The sequence below is a fragment of the Sipha flava genome, unplaced genomic scaffold (assembly GCF_003268045.1).
Source record: "Sipha flava isolate LNK unplaced genomic scaffold, YSA_version1 299_pilon_pilon, whole genome shotgun sequence".
NCBI classification, from domain to species: domain Eukaryota; kingdom Metazoa; phylum Arthropoda; class Insecta; order Hemiptera; family Aphididae; genus Sipha; species Sipha flava.
The window spans coordinates 593,458-611,904 of NW_020272971.1; the positions used below are offsets into that span (position 1 = coordinate 593,458).

The 18,447-nt window shown below is 26.8% G+C and overlaps 1 protein-coding gene across 3 annotated transcripts in view; it reads left to right on the plus strand.

Annotated features, from left to right (window-relative positions):
* LOC112685925 (alpha-actinin, sarcomeric) overlaps positions 1-17,664 on the plus strand; it is a 28,813-nt gene extending 11,149 nt beyond the window's left edge. The window contains exons 2-16 of one of the 3 annotated variants that reach the window (XM_025557979.1): positions 12,686-12,920; positions 12,983-13,157; positions 13,226-13,386; positions 13,554-13,649; positions 14,678-14,763; positions 14,855-14,947; positions 15,030-15,260; positions 15,335-15,633; positions 15,708-15,879; positions 15,953-16,189; positions 16,249-16,333; positions 16,415-16,646; positions 16,707-16,956; positions 17,016-17,174; positions 17,252-17,664. In XM_025557979.1, coding sequence (XP_025413764.1) covers positions 12,686-12,920; positions 12,983-13,157; positions 13,226-13,386; positions 13,554-13,649; positions 14,678-14,763; positions 14,855-14,947; positions 15,030-15,260; positions 15,335-15,633; positions 15,708-15,879; positions 15,953-16,189; positions 16,249-16,333; positions 16,415-16,646; positions 16,707-16,956; positions 17,016-17,174; positions 17,252-17,410 — 2,670 coding nt within the window. In that variant the 3' untranslated portion in view covers positions 17,411-17,664. The remainder of the gene's footprint in view (positions 1-12,685; positions 12,921-12,982; positions 13,158-13,225; positions 13,387-13,553; positions 13,650-14,677; positions 14,764-14,854; positions 14,948-15,029; positions 15,261-15,334; positions 15,634-15,707; positions 15,880-15,952; positions 16,190-16,248; positions 16,334-16,414; positions 16,647-16,706; positions 16,957-17,015; positions 17,175-17,251) is intronic. The other 2 variants (XM_025557977.1, XM_025557978.1) reach the window with 2 other exon arrangements.
* The last annotated feature ends 783 nt before the right edge of the window (positions 17,665-18,447 follow it).

Sequence of the window (18,447 nt, forward strand, 5' to 3'; positions counted from 1 at the left end):
TGTGTGTGTGTGTGTGTGTGTGTGTGTGTGTGTGTGTGTGTGTGTGTATGTATGTGTATATGCCTTTAAAGAAAATTATTTCCACGTTCGGTGGATTTCAAAACTTTCTGGGCTTTTCTTAATGATTACAGTCGTACGGGATAGCTCCGAGCATATTTTTCTTTTGTCTTTTTTATCAGTTGAACTCGTTAGAGGCGATAATGAGTAGGAAGTAGTTGACCTTCAGATTACTGCACAATATTGTCAATGTTCATGATGTACGCGTGGGATATTTAGTACAAATACCATTTAAGAAAACTAATAGGTCTAGGCATAAATAGTTAAACGACAACCTATAACTTCATTAAATTATTTAATTTGAATAAATTAGTATTTTTTTGATTTTCAATAGAAGACTGTTTGAATAGGCAATATGAAATAAGGATAATAAGATTACTATTTAAATAATTGGCTAATCATTCAAATATTTATTCGTTACATTTTCATTGACATTTATAGAAAAAAAAAATGCAAGATAATTGTTACATCCTCTCATATAGCTGTTAAATGTTTATTTTTAAATTATTTAAAATTTTTAATTAGATAGTTTAGACATGAAAATTAAAAATGTGTCGACATAACAGCTGATATTGTATGTGCTATTAAAAATTAAATGCAGATTTTGAAGAAACTTTACCATGCGGTAAAACTTGTTTTAAAATAAAACTATTCGTTAAGCTGAGCCAACAAACCGAAAATATTTATTAGGACGCTGTCCATGTACCGCATTCTTATAAATATATATTATATATTATATATTTATTTTGCAAACTTTCGAAAGTGAAGTATTAACTCGGATTGTATATTTTATAATCAAACTTATATATTTTTCTGAAATTTAAGTGAAAAAATGTGGATACCATTATGGTCTAAAAATGTCAAAAAAATTTTATAAAAAATTAATTTATAAATTTCATTGCATTACAAGTAACACGTATTTATGTTTAAAAATTATATTTAACAATATCCCATTATAATTTTGATATTTTTTTTGAAACAACCTATAAAATAAGATTAATTTATTTATTTTGATCTCAATCTATGTAGAAATAGGTCATAGCAATTTAGTTTACCGGAAAAACTACCCACAAAAAAAATTACAGTATGTTATACTTAATTCATCAAATTTTCTTATAGTATGTAATATATAAATTGTAAATTTTCAATAAACGCCACTTTGTTTAAATATATATATACATATATTTATTAAAATATGTAAAACATAAAAAATAAAAATCGGTAAAACACTAAAACGTTTTATTATACATATTATTTCAAATCAATATTTTATAAATTGTATTTAATGTTATTGTAGCTTCTTGTATTTTACACTATGCCGTTCTATATTTTACTAAAATTTAGTTAAATACGTGTCTACATGTATACATACATTAATTTATCAACATTTCATAAATCTATTTGAAATTCATTATTATCTAGTGTAATAATACTTAAAAGTTGGATCACAATTTGCATATTTGTGGGCGCCTATCTTATATCTATATGATTTATCTTCCTTTCTATTTTTAGTATTATAATTTAAATGATAATATAAATATTATTATAATACCATGGCTTTTGTAAATCAATTCTTTAAAATTTTATATTATAATTAATTCAACAACATAATTATTTCAAACATTTTTTTTTTTTTAATTACTGATTTTGACTACTGAAATTGTATTCTTGTCTAACTACTATGTAAAAAATATAAGTACTTCAATTATGTAGTTGTATATTTAATCTTTTGTGGTACGGAAAGAAAGTAGTAAAAAAACTTCCTAATTAATTTATAACGCTGGCGTGCCTGGTAATTTTTTTTTTTTGGGGGGGGGAGATTCAATTTTTTTTTTTATCACATATTTCAAATGTATTTATTTCACAAGATTTTTGTAATAATTCATTTTATTATATTAAATAGTTGGAAAATGGATTATATAAATAATCTGGCAAATATTTATAACATTAAAATTAAATAGTATAAAAATATTAAATAATTCGTTTTTTTAATTCGTTAACATTCATAGGGTTTGAACACTCAAATCCCCTCTCCTTAGACACACCCCTGATTTATAGTCTTATTTTCTTCCTACATAAAAGTTACAAATATTATTCAATGTTATGTAATTTAAACATATTTACCTATTAAACTTCATTTTTAATACTGGCTAAAGTAAAATAATACATTTCGCTTAATTTAACTTAGATATTTCTGTATTTACTTTTATAAATATTCATTTAATTTAACATATTGTATTTTGATATGTTCTCCTAGTCTCTCTTCAGTAGGATATATAATATATTTTATATAGAGGAGAATATATCTACTCAAGACTTTATTTATTCTGATTTTTAAGTCTTATATTTGTTTATAATATGTAAGATTTGTAATTAAAAAATATTAGGTATCAGATTCGTCTTTCATTTTTTAATATAATGAATTATATTATAATAAAAATTACACTGAACTCCATTTTGTACTATCTATTAACACAAATACATTGAAACTAAAACGTTAGTGAAGGTATGAGAATTCTTCATATTTTATTCTTTTTTTAGATTTTTTTTTTATTCGACCCCAATTAATAATAGTGTGGGCAAATAATTTGTATACTTTGCATTAAATAAAATTTCTATTCATTGAACCATTTAAATTTTTGGAATTATTCCCAAAATCAAGGATTTATGCCTTATTTAAGGTAGCCTGATGTATTGCATTTATTTATGTTAGTTGGTTAAAAAAATTGTAATACAAAAATATTATTCATAACTGGATTTTATTTTCGGTATTATTACATACATTGTATGTTGTGTACAGTGGCATAGCTTTTATAGGGCAAAGATAGGCAGTGCTCCGGGGCACCAGGACACAATATAGTGGCGCACGCAGGGGAGGGGGTTAAGGGGTTGTAACCCCCATCCCCGGATTTTCTCCGATATCTAGGTTAAAATTTATAAATTTTACAAGTTTGAAATATAAAGAGCTAGTATTGAATACCTAGTATCATTGATTATAGAATAGTCTATTCTATTGTCAATACTATTATTTAAGTCAAAATATATTAAGGATTTGCATAATTTTGTTAATTGTAAAATGTGTTATACTTTTACCTTGACACCCCCAGGTTAGGTTAGGTTAGATTAGCGTTTTAGAAAGATCTACTTTGTTAAGCATTACCTTTATTTAAAATTTTTCAATATATTCTAAGAATTTGGATAATTTTAAGTACTAATAACTATTTAAAAAAATGTTAAACATTATATGTTATAAAACAGTAAATTACTTTTTATTTTTATAACTTCATAATATTATCATTAACTACTAGGTACTATGGTTAGGTATTATTACTACTATATAGGTACTTAAAATACCTACTTATAATAATTTTATTTTTATTATCTAATACTTTAATTATTTTTGTTTAGTATACCTATGTATATTTACTCTAAAGAGGTCATTGGTGTTTATATGTTGTGCATACCTCATTAATTATAGAATAAAAATTTGCGAATTCAGTATGTAAAAAAATCATTCTGTAGTAATATCTAATTGTATACAATCGTTGGTGGTTGACAGTTTATATATTCAATGACTTTTGACTGTAATATAATAATTTTTAGCTTATAAATGATGGTAAGGTTGTATAATACAACACATTAATGTCGTAAAAAAGTTTTCGCGAACTTTTTTGATTTTTCTGGACGTATATATTATATATATATTGTTATGGCACGTAACAATATATATATTTTGAATTAAAAATATTTTTGAAGTAGGTCGTAAATGCATCACGAGGATTGAACAACCAATAGAAATGGAGAAGGAAGAACCATTCCAATCAAGAGAAACTGGTGTGTTGTTTTGTGTTAGGTGGTGGCTTTGTGGAGTGCTGTGGTGGTATAATGACCTCTGCTCAAACATTCTTCTGCCATTAAATACCTTTTAGACGATAGTCATTGTTGCTTTATATTATAATTATATATATATATATATATCAATTATTTTATTTCTAAAAAATGATTACTAAATGAACTAATTGAAATCTGAGCTAAATGGGATATTTTCAGACGATAAGCCATAGTTGACATTCCAAGGTAGAACTAATTGTTTTTAAGTTGTTTTCTGTGAACTTACCAAATAAGTTTTTTTATTTTGTTTTTAATCTGTATTACTTAATTTTTCGTCGGATTTTTTTTTTTTTTGAAAATTATATAGCTGTAGTAAATTCAAAGGGAAAAATTATTTTTTAACCGTGACGAGACTAAGTCGATGCTTCGTTAAAAGAAATATGTCTTGTTCAGTGTACCTAATACTTAAAGAAAAAATGTTTACTATTTCGCCAGAATTCGATATTTACTTTGATAGAATAAACATGTTTTTTATGAGTTCTTTAACCTCATTAAGACATTTATTTATACTTAACTGGTACAATAATATTTAAGATTAAAACTTTTTGACTTGTTATTAATTATTTGTAGGTAGTGTTATATTGTATACAATGTCGAGAAAAATATACTTTTTCTGTGATATTAAATTAAAAATTTCAATAGATAGCTATTGATTATGATAAATAATATTGCAATTACAAAAAACAGTTAAAAAAAGGAATTTTAACGATGGAAAAAACTATTAATTTATTATCGTATTGTTATTCTTGAAAAGAAAATTAGTAGAATTTTTTATTACATCTATTTTTGTGTCATTCATATGTCAAATCATATTATAATCAACATGTAAAATGTAGAGATATTTTATTTTGCTTCAGTAAAACATATAAGTTATAATTCATTAATAATATGTTACTACTAATGTATATAGGAAATCTTAAATTATTTTCATTTTTGTAAACATTTGTCAACATTTTTAAATCCTAATAATATACATTAATTTAAAAATAAATTTAATATACTCTGTAGGTACAAGTTTTAGTTCGTTGTTTTTTTTTTATATTCATAATTATGATAATTGTATATATTTTAATTTTTTATTTTATGCATAAGATACTATACCTTATCAATTAATAAGTTCAAAACTCATATATTTACATTAATCCAATTTAATGTTATTAAGATACGGAAATTTACGTTTAAGATGAAGTTAAAGTTAAATGACGGGAAGAGGAAAACGGGAACTGAGGAGAAAGATTACATCAGGGGAAATGTAACCTAATAAGGAAAACTTGAAAATAGTATTTCGCGTAGATAAGCATGATAATTCTATTATATTCGACCACAATGGAACCTTAAAATCTTTAATTTTTAAAGCCATTAAAAAAAAAAATTATTACCTATATAGGTATCTATTTATAGATACACAATTAAGACACAAATGTTTAATTTTCATTCATATTTATTGATAATTTATTTTGTCAACAGTTTTCAATTGAATAGCATATAAATAGTGTAATTTAAATACACATTCGTTAATTAAATTAACTATTTAAGTATTCCGAAATTATTTCGAATGTATTGGTTGGCTGCCAACTCGCAACTACTTTTATAGCTTCTAAAGTTACTTAATAAATAACACTAACGTTCATACTATTCATTATAACATTGGCTATCATTTAGTATAAGATTTTGCATTAGTAATCTTCAAATTCAAACTGATGATCAAATTTAATTTAATAAGGTTTAAAAGCTTAATCATGCTTTGAAGTTGATTGTAAATAATTAATTTATGTTTATTAGTCTATTTTTAAATTTGGAATGCAGTGTTGGAACTATTGGTCTTATAGTTCTATATTTTTTGTAAAGAAATTTGTGATACATTTAAAATTAATCATAATAACTTTAAAAAATATCAATGCTTGAGTTGTGCTAAAATATTTTTCTAAAAAATATAAGTATAAACCAAAATCCAAATAAAATTAAAAACAATTAAGAATGTTACGATACCTTTAAAATAATATGAAATTTAAAATTCACTCCATTTAAAAGAATTCTAAAAATATTATTTAGTAAAATTAAAACCTACCTTATTTTATTAGTATAATTTTTGAAGTTCACTTTTGTATACAAAATTAGTTCGAACTACCAAAAAATATTTCTAAAAATATGTGTTTTAGTTGTCTCTCCCATTTGTTTTGGCTAGATAATCGTTATACTATTTACATTCTTGATTATGGTATAAATTGAATAGATCAGTGATGGGCAAAGTACGGTCCGCGGGCCAACTCCGGCCCACGAAAGTATTTAATCCGGCCCGCCGAGGGTCCACCGACATGGATAGTAATGGCTCCCAAATTAGGGTCACAGAGATTTTCCAGCATTTCTCATAATTTATATATTTTATTTTTTTACATTATAATTTTAATTTAGGAAAAAAATTCCCGAAATATTCTGAAATGATCGAAGAAAATAGTTTTAAATATATAAATGTATTTGCAGAAATGCAGTTGAAAATTATTGAAATGCAGTACAGTACCGACTTAAAGCAATTGTTCTTGAGTTCCACAAAACTAGATTTTTATAGAGCACTGCAGAAAGCTGAATTTCCAAAATAATTGCTCACGCCCAGAAAATTATGGCGATGTTTGCGTCGTCTTATGTGTGCGAACAAACTTTTTCGACCATGAAATTGCTGAAAAACTCAATCAGAAATCGATTGACTAATGAACACCTTTTCGCACTGCTGAAAGTTGCTTCATCACAGCTGGAACCTGCTTTCGAAAATATTATGGAAAACCAAAAACAATTCCATATGTCTCACACGCCTACCATGGTTGAGCTTCCGAATAAAAGTTAAATTAATTATTATTTAAGGTAAAAGGTAATTTGTAACATTTGTCTGTAATGCTGTAATGTTTTTATAATATTATGATTCAAAGCTTTAACACAAAATGCATATTTTTTATAATTCTGGCCCTCCTCTAGAGTTTCTTAAACCTTGTGCCCCCCCCCACATTAAAAAAGTTTGCCCACCACTGGAATAGATAATTAAATGTACAATAAATTACATTACGAAGAAGTGTGGTCCAGATGAAAAATGTATTAAAGTATTTTATTGTAAAAATAAGAATGTTATTTAAAACCTGAAATTGTTAATATAAAGATATAAAGAATCTTCTTTAATTAAAAATAATAATTTTCTGCGTTCATCATAAATATATTCTAAGAATGTCATGAGTTTATGACACAAGGTTTCAAATTATAAATGTAATACCTTTCGTTTAATAAATAAGCTAATTTATAGTAAATTGAATATTAATTTGGTATAGTATTAATTGAAAACTCATTGTATAAATATGTAAATTGTAGGTTATAAACGTGTTTCCTTAAATAAAGTATCTTATGTTTTAATATATTGTTTTACATAGCTCACGTTATGTGTTTAAATATATGAAATAAAACTACTAAAAATGTAATTAAATTCTTATCTTAGTAATATTGAATTTATTCTTTTATAAAATACACATCTACTTATCTCAATACACGGGAATTTTACTTTAATTATCAACTGAGGACATTCATTTGGATACAGTTATATTACAACCATTGACGTTTTAAATCATCATCATCCAATATTTTCCATTGGATGGGTTTTATATAACATTTCAACTAATAACACTTACCTAATGTTAAGTACAAATGAAGACAGTAGTTCCTACTATTTTTTTTAGTATATACTTAGTTTTCTAATATTAATATATTAAAAAAAAAAATTGTTAGTTCGAAAAAATTTCCTTTTATTCCAAGGTTATATTTATCATCTTTATATCTTTATTTCATTGTTATATTTTTGTTTATATTGGTATAATGTAGTACTTATGAATAGTAATTATAATACACCTGCAATATAATTTAAAAGAAAAGACCTCCCGTGGATGCCAGCACTGAATAAAAAAGTGTTGTTTTTACGCAATTGGTCGAGGGATTGAGAAGAAGTGTTAAAAAAATATATAATATTAAATATCTATCACATTATATAATTTATGTTTTGCTTATGAATTATATATTATACTTATGTTACAATTTTTCTGTATAGGTATAGCTGAGTAAAAATACAAAAATCGCACTTAGTGACAGTTAAAAAGAGAACTTAAAACATTATATATGTAATTTTAAAATTTTAAAATTTAAAATTCTTAAAAATTGTTAATTTAAATAACTGATAGACCTATTTAAAAAAAAATAAAAAAAAATATTTTCATTTTAGTTAATTATCTTAGGTTCTGGGTTGAACAATTGATTGGAAAAAAATACTTATAAACTATGTATATTATATATTAATGTGTATCATGTATGAGCATACTTTGTAAATGACTATGCAGTTTTGTCGTAATAAAATGCATAATAGCATACACTTTTCACCCAACTTTGACCTTGGTGTGGAGGTAAACATAAATTACTTTAAATGCACCAAATATTTTATTGTTCTGTATTGATATTCAAGTACATATCGATAAGCGACAATATAATTAGAAAATCATAATGGAACATTAAACAATGGAAGTAGTATGAAATTAACTAACGTGCATTTGCTTTAGTTTTAAAATTATTTTATACTAGAGCTCTTAATACACGTGAATTCACGGAATTCACGTGTCACGTGTAAAATCCAAAATAAAAACGTATATCCTTAACTTAATACTGTACTATTAATATTTTATTAAAACTTCAAGTGTATAACATAAGATTACTAATTTTACCATTGTAAAAATGGATATATATTTTGGATAAACATGTATTTCACGTGTACACGTGTTTTAAGAGCTCTATTTTATACCGGTTACATAAATATTTTGTGTACTTCCATGGTTGTATGGATAAATGGTTAAATACATTTATAATTATAATTACAATAATACAATAATACAATAATACATTTATAATTATACGTAATAATAGTACTCAGATGTTCCTGTTTTATTTATTAGATACTGATTTAGATATAGATATTAGATATAGATACATCACATTTTCTTGGAGTTACCGTTTATTAAATTATCTATAGCGAATAACATTTAGTCTATGAAAATATTATGATGAGCGAATAAAATTAAGATAAACAAGTAGTATAATATATATTAAGTTAATAAGAAATGTTCAACAGAAAAATCAATGGGTTTATTATTAGTGTTTTGTTAATTATACAAAGAACGACTTACTCAGTAGAACACTGTAGTAGAGACTGAATAATATGTACGAATCATTATACTATAGTGTAAATAGGTGAAAACATGTTTATTTTTATACGAGACATACTAATAACCGGCTGTTAAGTGATAATTTATATGTTATAAAATTAAGGGCGGTTCTTTTTGACTAAAATTGATGTATAAAATTGTATTATTTTCGCTCAAGGTTTCACGTTTAATATTGTGGAAATCACTGTCTCAAAGTAACAATTTTAGATCAACTAATAAAAAAGACAACTCTACCCGTTGGAGATGTGTAACGAGAACGTGTGATCCAAAATTATACACGGATACTAATAATGCATTTACTCAGCAGTCGAAGAACATAATCATCATGAGTACGATAAATCAAATATTAATCGCCAAATAGTGAACACAGCATGTAAACATAAATCTTTAGAAGATTTCCACACAAGACCAAGAAAAATAATATTAAAATCAGTTGTTCATTACGAATGGCTTTATTAAACTAATTTTGAGACAATGGTTTCCTAAATGTTTAAAGTAAAACCATGGATGAAAAGAAAGCAATTATTTTTGGGCGAAAAGAGGAAACTTTTATCATTTTTGATCGAAAAGACGACGTGGGCGAAAAGAAGGTCATTTTTGGGCGAAAAGAACATTAATAAAATTAAGTTGCGCTCAAAATTAAAACAAAATTATTATTTTTTGTTTATTATTAACTTTTATAATTGTAACTATTAACTCAATAAGTGTGATCGAAATACTAATAAATATAATAGCATTAACAAATGCACAACACAAAGTATAATGTATAATATTTCATAAATTATTTTCTTAAAACAAAAGTCGTTTATTCTGTAATTAATGAATTAAGCTTTCGCTTCTTTAACATACGAGTTTGATTATGAAAACTCTTTAAACTTGAAGAATTAGGTATTACTAGTATTAATCTTATATTAGTTATTATTACTACCTACGAATGTTTTAAATTTACAATTACTTATAATAATCAATCCACATGTCATAATTCTTTTTTTCTGCCATTTCCGTTTGAAAATATTTTCAAATATTTAATATTATAATAAATAATCCATTATTGTTTACTTATCTTTATAGTGTTTGAAAGTTGGATAGTATATAATAGGTATGGTGTTATTTGTACCGAACTATGAGTGTGCTGTCGTTTCAGGAGAACGAATGTATTATACTTGTACATCTACACAGATATTTAAACGTTAAGGAAGTATAAATGAGGTATTTAAACGACAGTTTTACATAAAAGAAAAAAATGCATAATTAGAGTGACGATGACGTCGTTTGATGATTACTATTTTTTTGTTCGAAATTGTTGTATTCCCTTGACCGTCGATCGTCGACAACAACGACTAGTTGTTTTTTATCATGCTCGAAAACCGTTACCTTTTAGTCAAATGACCATTAAATATATATATATATATATATATATATATATATATATATATATATATATATATAGAGAGAGAGAGAGAGAGAAAGACGATATCACGCTTCTACGAAAAGTGAATGTTGTAGAAACCACAAAAGACAAGTCCCGCGTGACCGCAATCGAAGCGCAAATATTATTATAACAATAATCATTTATATAAAATTACCAATCTCGTTCGGGTTACGGCTCCTCTGATTTTTGACTGCATTATCCTTGTAGGTTTAGTATCAACGAATGTGAAAAGTTAGAAAGTAAGATTTGTATTTTGATCGTATTTATCTAACTATATTATAGGCATGCATGCTGGTTTGAAATCGTTAAGTCATTTATTTTTAATTCAAACACTTCGTTGTTATAAGTTAAATATATTTACTTATATACTCATATATTTAAAAAATGCATATTATATAGCGCTGGGCTGCTGTGTTGATGGCCAATGTTAATATCAAATAAAGTTCTTGCAGTATGTCGAAATTATATTTGTATTGTATACTATACACCAGCGATTCCCAAACTTTTTTAACCTCGTAGCCTTTTTAACTCTTCGTCTGTACATCGGGTCTTTTATGGTAAGTACAACCGAAATTTCGAAATTGCGTTTTTTTTGCAATTTCGTCACTTTTACTTTTAATTTTGTAAAGAATGTAATTATTAATGAATCGTAAAACAAACTTCAGAATCTTAAAATGCAACCCTCAATTAGTAAATATACATTTTTTCAGATTTTTTCCTAAATGTTTTTAGTTCTAAAAAACACGTTTGTCCATTTATGACCTAGTGTAGGGACGGTGTTCCAAAAAATATGTGTATAGACGAAGAGTTAAGCAGTATTTTCTCGTGGAGTCCCAAGAAATATTTGGTATTAAGTTTTATATGCCTGTCTTCTACGAAGTATATTGCACATGATATGTATTTATGTACGAAGAAACTCAAAACGAGACAGTGCATATTTAATATTATATTTATATATAATATATCTAGTCGGGAAATAACTGGAATGGGAATGCGTACTATCTAAAATTAAAAAATGATATTCTCCTATCGGAATTTTAATACTGTTTTATACGTATCAGTGAATTGTATTTGAATTGACGGAGTAAAAATATATACTCTCGTTGTTTTAAATAACAATCAATAATTGTTACGTTTTTACATTTTCTATGGTAAAACGAATGGAGCCCTTTAAATACAATTGTGGAGCACAGTTTGGAAACCTCTGCTATACACAATTTGTATTGAATTTAATTATTTTATTCGTTAATCTCGACATTGATTGCGTTATTCGTTCTGAAATTCAAACGTTTCTTCGTATTTTGTATGTTAAGCATTGTAGAAAATTTAGATTTAACTATATAATGACAAGTAGGTCACATCTGTTGACTATTTCTAACTCAACAGTTCAAATCGGTGATCTAGAACAACACTTTTTTAAAAACATTTTTGAAAAATACATTATTATTTTTAGTTATTCTATTACTGTGTGATGGTTTTTTCCTATAGGTCGTTTTTTAAGCTGAAGTATTAAAACGTATCGTGTAGATTTATGTCAAGCTATTTATTGCCAATATAAAATATAGCTATTAGTATTTATTTTTAAATAATTTACATTTTCGTAGTATCTATTATTTATAGTTTAACCTTTTTATTCAATATCGATATAGTATTCAATACTATTTTTGATGTTAAATTTTTTTCCCAATTTACTTGATCTACAGTATGGTTATTAAAAATAAATAAATGAAAATTTATTTATTTTTAATAACCATACTGTAAGTAATATATAAATTAATCAGTTGCATAAGTTAAAAATAAACGTTTAAAAGAAGAAAATATAAATTTAAATGAAGTAACCGTCAATGAAATAATTTATTTTGATAAATGAAAAATAATTATATAAAAGTGTAATGAGAAAAAATATACCAAATAATAAAAGTATAAGAAATTATTTATTTTACTATAGATACATGATGGTTAAGAATAATGTGCCTTGACCAATAAATTTGCCGTCTTGATTATATCGTTTTCAGAAATTTGATAAATTATTAAACGCGTTATATATATATATTTTTTTTTTCAGACCTTTACAGCATGGTGCAATTCGCATTTGCGTAAAGCTGGAACTGCCATCGAGAACATCGAAGAAGATTTCCGCAACGGTCTCAAACTGATGTTGCTCTTGGAAGTAATTTCCGGCGAAACACTACCAAAACCTGACAGAGGTAAAATGCGCTTCCACAAGATCGCCAACGTCAACAAAGCCCTCGACTTCATAGCCAGTAAGGGCGTGAAATTAGTGTCAATCGGTGCCGAAGGTATAATTCATAAACATATTTTGTATTTTTTATGTATGATATTTGATATTATACTTGTACAGAAATCGTTGATGGAAATTTGAAAATGACACTGGGTATGATCTGGACTATTATTTTGAGATTCGCCATTCAAGACATCTCTGTGGAGGAAATGACCGCCAAAGAAGGTCTGTTGTTATGGTGTCAACGGAAAACCGCCCCGTACAAGAATGTTAACGTGCAAAACTTCCATCTCAGGTATGTTTTAATATCATTTAAGTGTATGCGGTTAGTTATTTGACTAGATGATGACTCTTTTTTTTCAGTTTCAAGGATGGTTTAGCATTCTGCGCCCTCATTCACCGTCACCGTCCCGATCTCATCGATTATCACAAACTCTCCAAGGACAATCCTCTGCAGAACTTAAACACCGCATTCGACGTAGCCGAAAAGTACCTGGACATACCCCGCATGTTGGACCCTGAAGGTATGTCATCGTGTTGTTATTAGTCATAAGAGTGCAACCATAATATATTGTTATATTTTATTGTATTCCATCGTTGTGTGTGTGTCCCGAGTATTTGAGAAAGAATTATCTCACATACATTTAATGCGACTATATATTTTGAAATTACACTTTACGATTATTTGTAGACTTGATAAATACACCGAAACCGGACGAACGCGCGATCATGACCTATGTTTCATGTTATTATCACGCATTCCAAGGCGCACAACAGGTAAAAATGCGTGTCGTGTGTTTTTCCGGACTTATTCGTTTTTTATCCTTGCAGTGCGTGTCATCCAAATACTAACTCGTAATGAATGTCGTTTTGCATAATAGGCTTATAGTCCATACATTTTCTGTGGTTCTTTGATACAAAGACCTTCATTATTAGCATACGAGTCCAAAGTTTTAATTTGGACTGATGAGTATATCCATAATAGAACCATTACTATGTCATCTGAAAACTAAAATTATGTTTTTAGCTTTAATTATTTTATAAAACTAATGGCGTAATTTTAGTATAAAAAATTAAAAAAATTAATATAAAAATTTTCATACAGGACATTTTCAAGAATTTAGTACGCCATGTTCTTTTTACATACCTAATACAAGTAACTCAAAAGTATAACAAATATAATTATATACAATTTAAAGTAGGCACAAAGCATTCATAAATTATTATAATTGTTATTAGACATTTTAGGATATCAAGAGTGTTATTGATTATAATTTATTATAATACTCAGGTAATAATTAAAATTAACATAATATTATTAAATAAATTGGCATCATTATTAATTTGAATTTGATCAAATTTTATGTTAATCAACAAACTACTGTCATTATAGAGTCTTTTCTATATTTTATTTATTTATTTTAGTTTGTGAACATTTTTAATTATTTTTAAAAATTGGTTATCACTTATGTTCATTGTTTTAATATAGATTTTATTTTTAGCCTAAATTAAAAAAAAAAAATAAGTTTTTAATTAAACTTTTCAATAATATATATATTAAAAATTTGTGTTAGAAAATATTTATGAAATAAAATTAAACAAGTTTCTTATTTTAAATTAAAATTATGAACTATATTTACTAATTATCAAATTATACTTTACCAGCAGAGTTTAATAAATGGGTATAAAATTAAATACACAAATATATACACTGTGTGGCTGAATCAATGCCACTTTAATTATAGTACTAATTGATAATTCTGATTGCTTTTGAGTGAATCTAACATTTTTGCATGTTTGTTATAACATTGATAGATATGACAAATACTGCAATGCCAGACGAGAGGGCCATAATGACTTACGTCTCCTCGTATTACCATTGCTTTTCTGGAGCTCAGAAGGTAATTTATTAATATTGCCTTAAGCTTTTTGTGACTAACTGAAAATCTTAGTATAATTGCATGTCATAATTTTGATTATTGAACATTTTAGGCTGAGACTGCAGCAAACCGAATTTGCAAAGTATTGAAAGTGAACCAAGAAAACGAACGTTTGATGGAGGAATATGAGCGTTTGGCTAGTGATGTAAGTATATTTTTCAATCTGTATCACTAGCATTAACTGTTGTATGAATCCTAAGAATGATTAACTAATGGTGTTCTTGTAGCTTTTAGAATGGATTAGACGAACATTGCCATGGCTTCAAAGCCGACAAGCTGATAACTCTTTATCTGGTGTACAAAAGAGACTTGAAGAATACCGCACATACAGACGCAAACACAAGCCACCTCGTGTAGAACAAAAAGCTAAACTTGAAACCAACTTTAACACACTGCAAACAAAATTGCGTTTATCCAATCGGCCTGCATACATGCCAACTGAAGGAAAAATGGTTTCTGTGAGTTCAATCTGCATAGTAATTAGTTTTTCCCTTAACAGTTTTAATGACATTTTTCTTCATTTAATTTTCAGGACATTTCAAATGCATGGAAAGGCCTTGAACAATCAGAAAAATCATTTGAAGATTGGTTGTTGTCTGAAATGATGAGGTTAGAGCGTTTAGAGCATTTGGCACAAAAATTTAAAGCTAAGGCAGACACTCACGAAGATTGGACCCGTGGTAAAGAAGAAATGTTACAGAGCTCAGACTTCAGACAATGCAAACTTAATGATTTGAAGGCTTTAAAAAAGAAACATGAAGCTTTTGAGAGTGATCTGGCTGCTCACCAAGATAGAGTTGAACAAATAGCTGCTATTGCACATGAATTGAAGTAAATTATTTCATTAAATTATTTTTATTCATGAAATGTAATTTATAAAGACTTGAATAATTTATCATTTTTAGTACCTTAGAATATCACGACAGTACAAGTGTGAACATTCGCTGTCAGCGTATTTGCGATCAATGGGATAGATTGGGTAACTTGACCCAGAAACGTAGAACTGATTTGGATGATGCAGAAAAAATATTAGAGAAAATTGACATATTGCACTTAGAATTCGCCAAGAGAGCAGCAGTGAGTAGATATAAAAAAATTTAATTCAGACTACAAATTATTAAAACTAACCCATCATTTTTAAATTAATTAGCCTTTCAACAACTGGTTGGATGGTACTCGTGAAGATCTAGTTGATATGTTTATCGTACATACAGTTGAAGAAATTCAAGGGTTAATAGATGCCCATGGACAATTTAAGGCTACTTTGTCGGATGCTGACAAAGAATACAATTCTATCATTGGATTGGTTAAAGATGTTGAGTCAACAGTACAAAAATACCAAATACCTGGTGGTCTCCAGAATCCTTACACTACTTTGACTTCTACTGTATGTATATTTTTTTATAATTTTTGTTTGTTATATTATAACATTCAATGTATGATCAGGATTTAAGCAAAAAATGGTCTGAAGTGAAACTTCTTGTGCCTCAAAGAGATACGACTCTACAAGCTGAACTCAGAAAACAACAGAGTAAATTATTAATGTTTTATTAAAATGTTTACTGAAATCTATCATAGATGAAATTACTTAATTATGGATTATGTTTTGCAGATAATGAGATGTTACGTCGCCAATTTGCTGAAAAAGCTAATCAAGTGGGTCCGTGGATTGAGAGGCAAATGGATGCTGTTACAGCTATTGGTATGGGAATGCATGGTTCACTGGAAGATCAGTTGAACCAATTGAACCAATATGAACAAAATGTATTTGCTTACAAGCCACACATTGAGGAATTAGAGAAAATCCATCAAGCCGTACAAGAGGGTATGATTTTTGAAAACAGGTACAGTTACAAGTGCATTGTATTATGGAAAAACACTTAATACTAATACTTAATTTATAGATATACTCATTATACAATGGAGACACTGCGTGTCGGTTGGGAACAACTATTGACTTCAATCAACCGTAATGTGAATGAAGTAGAAAATCAAATATTGACCAGAGACTCCAAAGGTATTACACAGGAACAATTGAATGAATTTAGGGCTAGTTTCAATCACTTTGATAAGAATCGTACAGGCAGATTAGCCCCTGAAGAATTTAAATCCTGCTTAGTGTCTATTGGCTATAGCATTGGGAAGGATAGACAGGTAAATTATAGTTTACCATATAATTTAACTTAAAAGCCTAAAATTTATATTTATTACAGGGTGAAATTGATTTCCAACGTATATTAGCTGTTGTTGATCCCAACAGTACCGGATATGTACACTTTGATGCTTTCTTGGACTTTATGACTCGAGAATCCACTGACACTGATACTGCTGAACAAGTGATTGATTCGTTCCGCATTCTTGCTGGTGACAAGGTAGATATAATAGATTTTTTCAAAATATATTTCAGATGGTTATTTTCTTCATTATTTATTTTTGAATTTTATTATAGCCTTATATTCTATCTGACGAACTTCGACGAGAACTTCCACCTGATCAGGCAGAATATTGTATACAACGTATGGCTCCCTACAAGGGTGTCAATGCTGTTCCAGGAGCCCTGGATTACATGTCATTTTCAACTGCTTTATATGGCGAATCAGATCTGTGAATCAGTATCGAAACATTAATTTAAATAATAATATTTTAAACAAATAAAAAATAAAAAAAAAGTACATAGTATAATTTTTAACAATTGATATAAATTGAATGAAAAAGAAAGTTGAATCTCAAATTCTTTTATCAGTTCATCTACTAGTCACATACTATTTTCATCATATCAAAAATTAAAAAAAAATTAAAATATATTTCATTACTTATCCATCCGTTCTTTCAAGTGCAAAAACAAAAAAAAAAAAAAAATAACATGAGATGAAAAATATTCTTCCCCTGCGTATTATTTTCAGAAGTATTTTAATTTTTAGATTTAGAAAATATTTATTATAGAACATTTTATTTTTTGCCTTGATTTTTTTTTCTTATTAATGAAAATTAAATCAGTTTTTTATGTTTTATTTATTTATTTATTGCCCTTAGAACAATTTAACATTTTGACTAATCTTAAAATCTTACACATATCTTCAGGACCAACTATCACTGATATAATATACTATATTGAAATTAAAGATTTCTGCAACTCATTATATTATAGTATTATTGTATTTGAAATTTATGCAAAATGTTATTGTTTTGTCATAAGTGGGTACCAAGAAATATTCTTGCTCAACGCACATATTATATTTTTGTACAATAATTATTCACAAAAATTGAATATATTTTGAACTAAATACTTTTGCGTAAGCGTATATACACAAGCCAATAACAAAAATATGTAATTTTCGCGTAGGATTATTGTGTTAAATTCAGTCAATTGTTTTTTTTCTCTTTTTCTTTCTCATAAAACCCTTATTTATCATCGTTTTTCTGCAAACGATAGATTTCATCTTATTTATTCTTATTGTATAGTATGTATTTTATTTTAGTTATTTTTATTATTATTTTATTATTACGTGTATGATTATTATTATGCGCAGATAACATAATTTTATTATTATTTATTTATTTATTTATTTTTTTTTTTTTTTTTTTGACAAAATTGTATGTATTTTCCGTTGCGTATGCTCATATTTTAGCTGCTGTGAGAGCTAC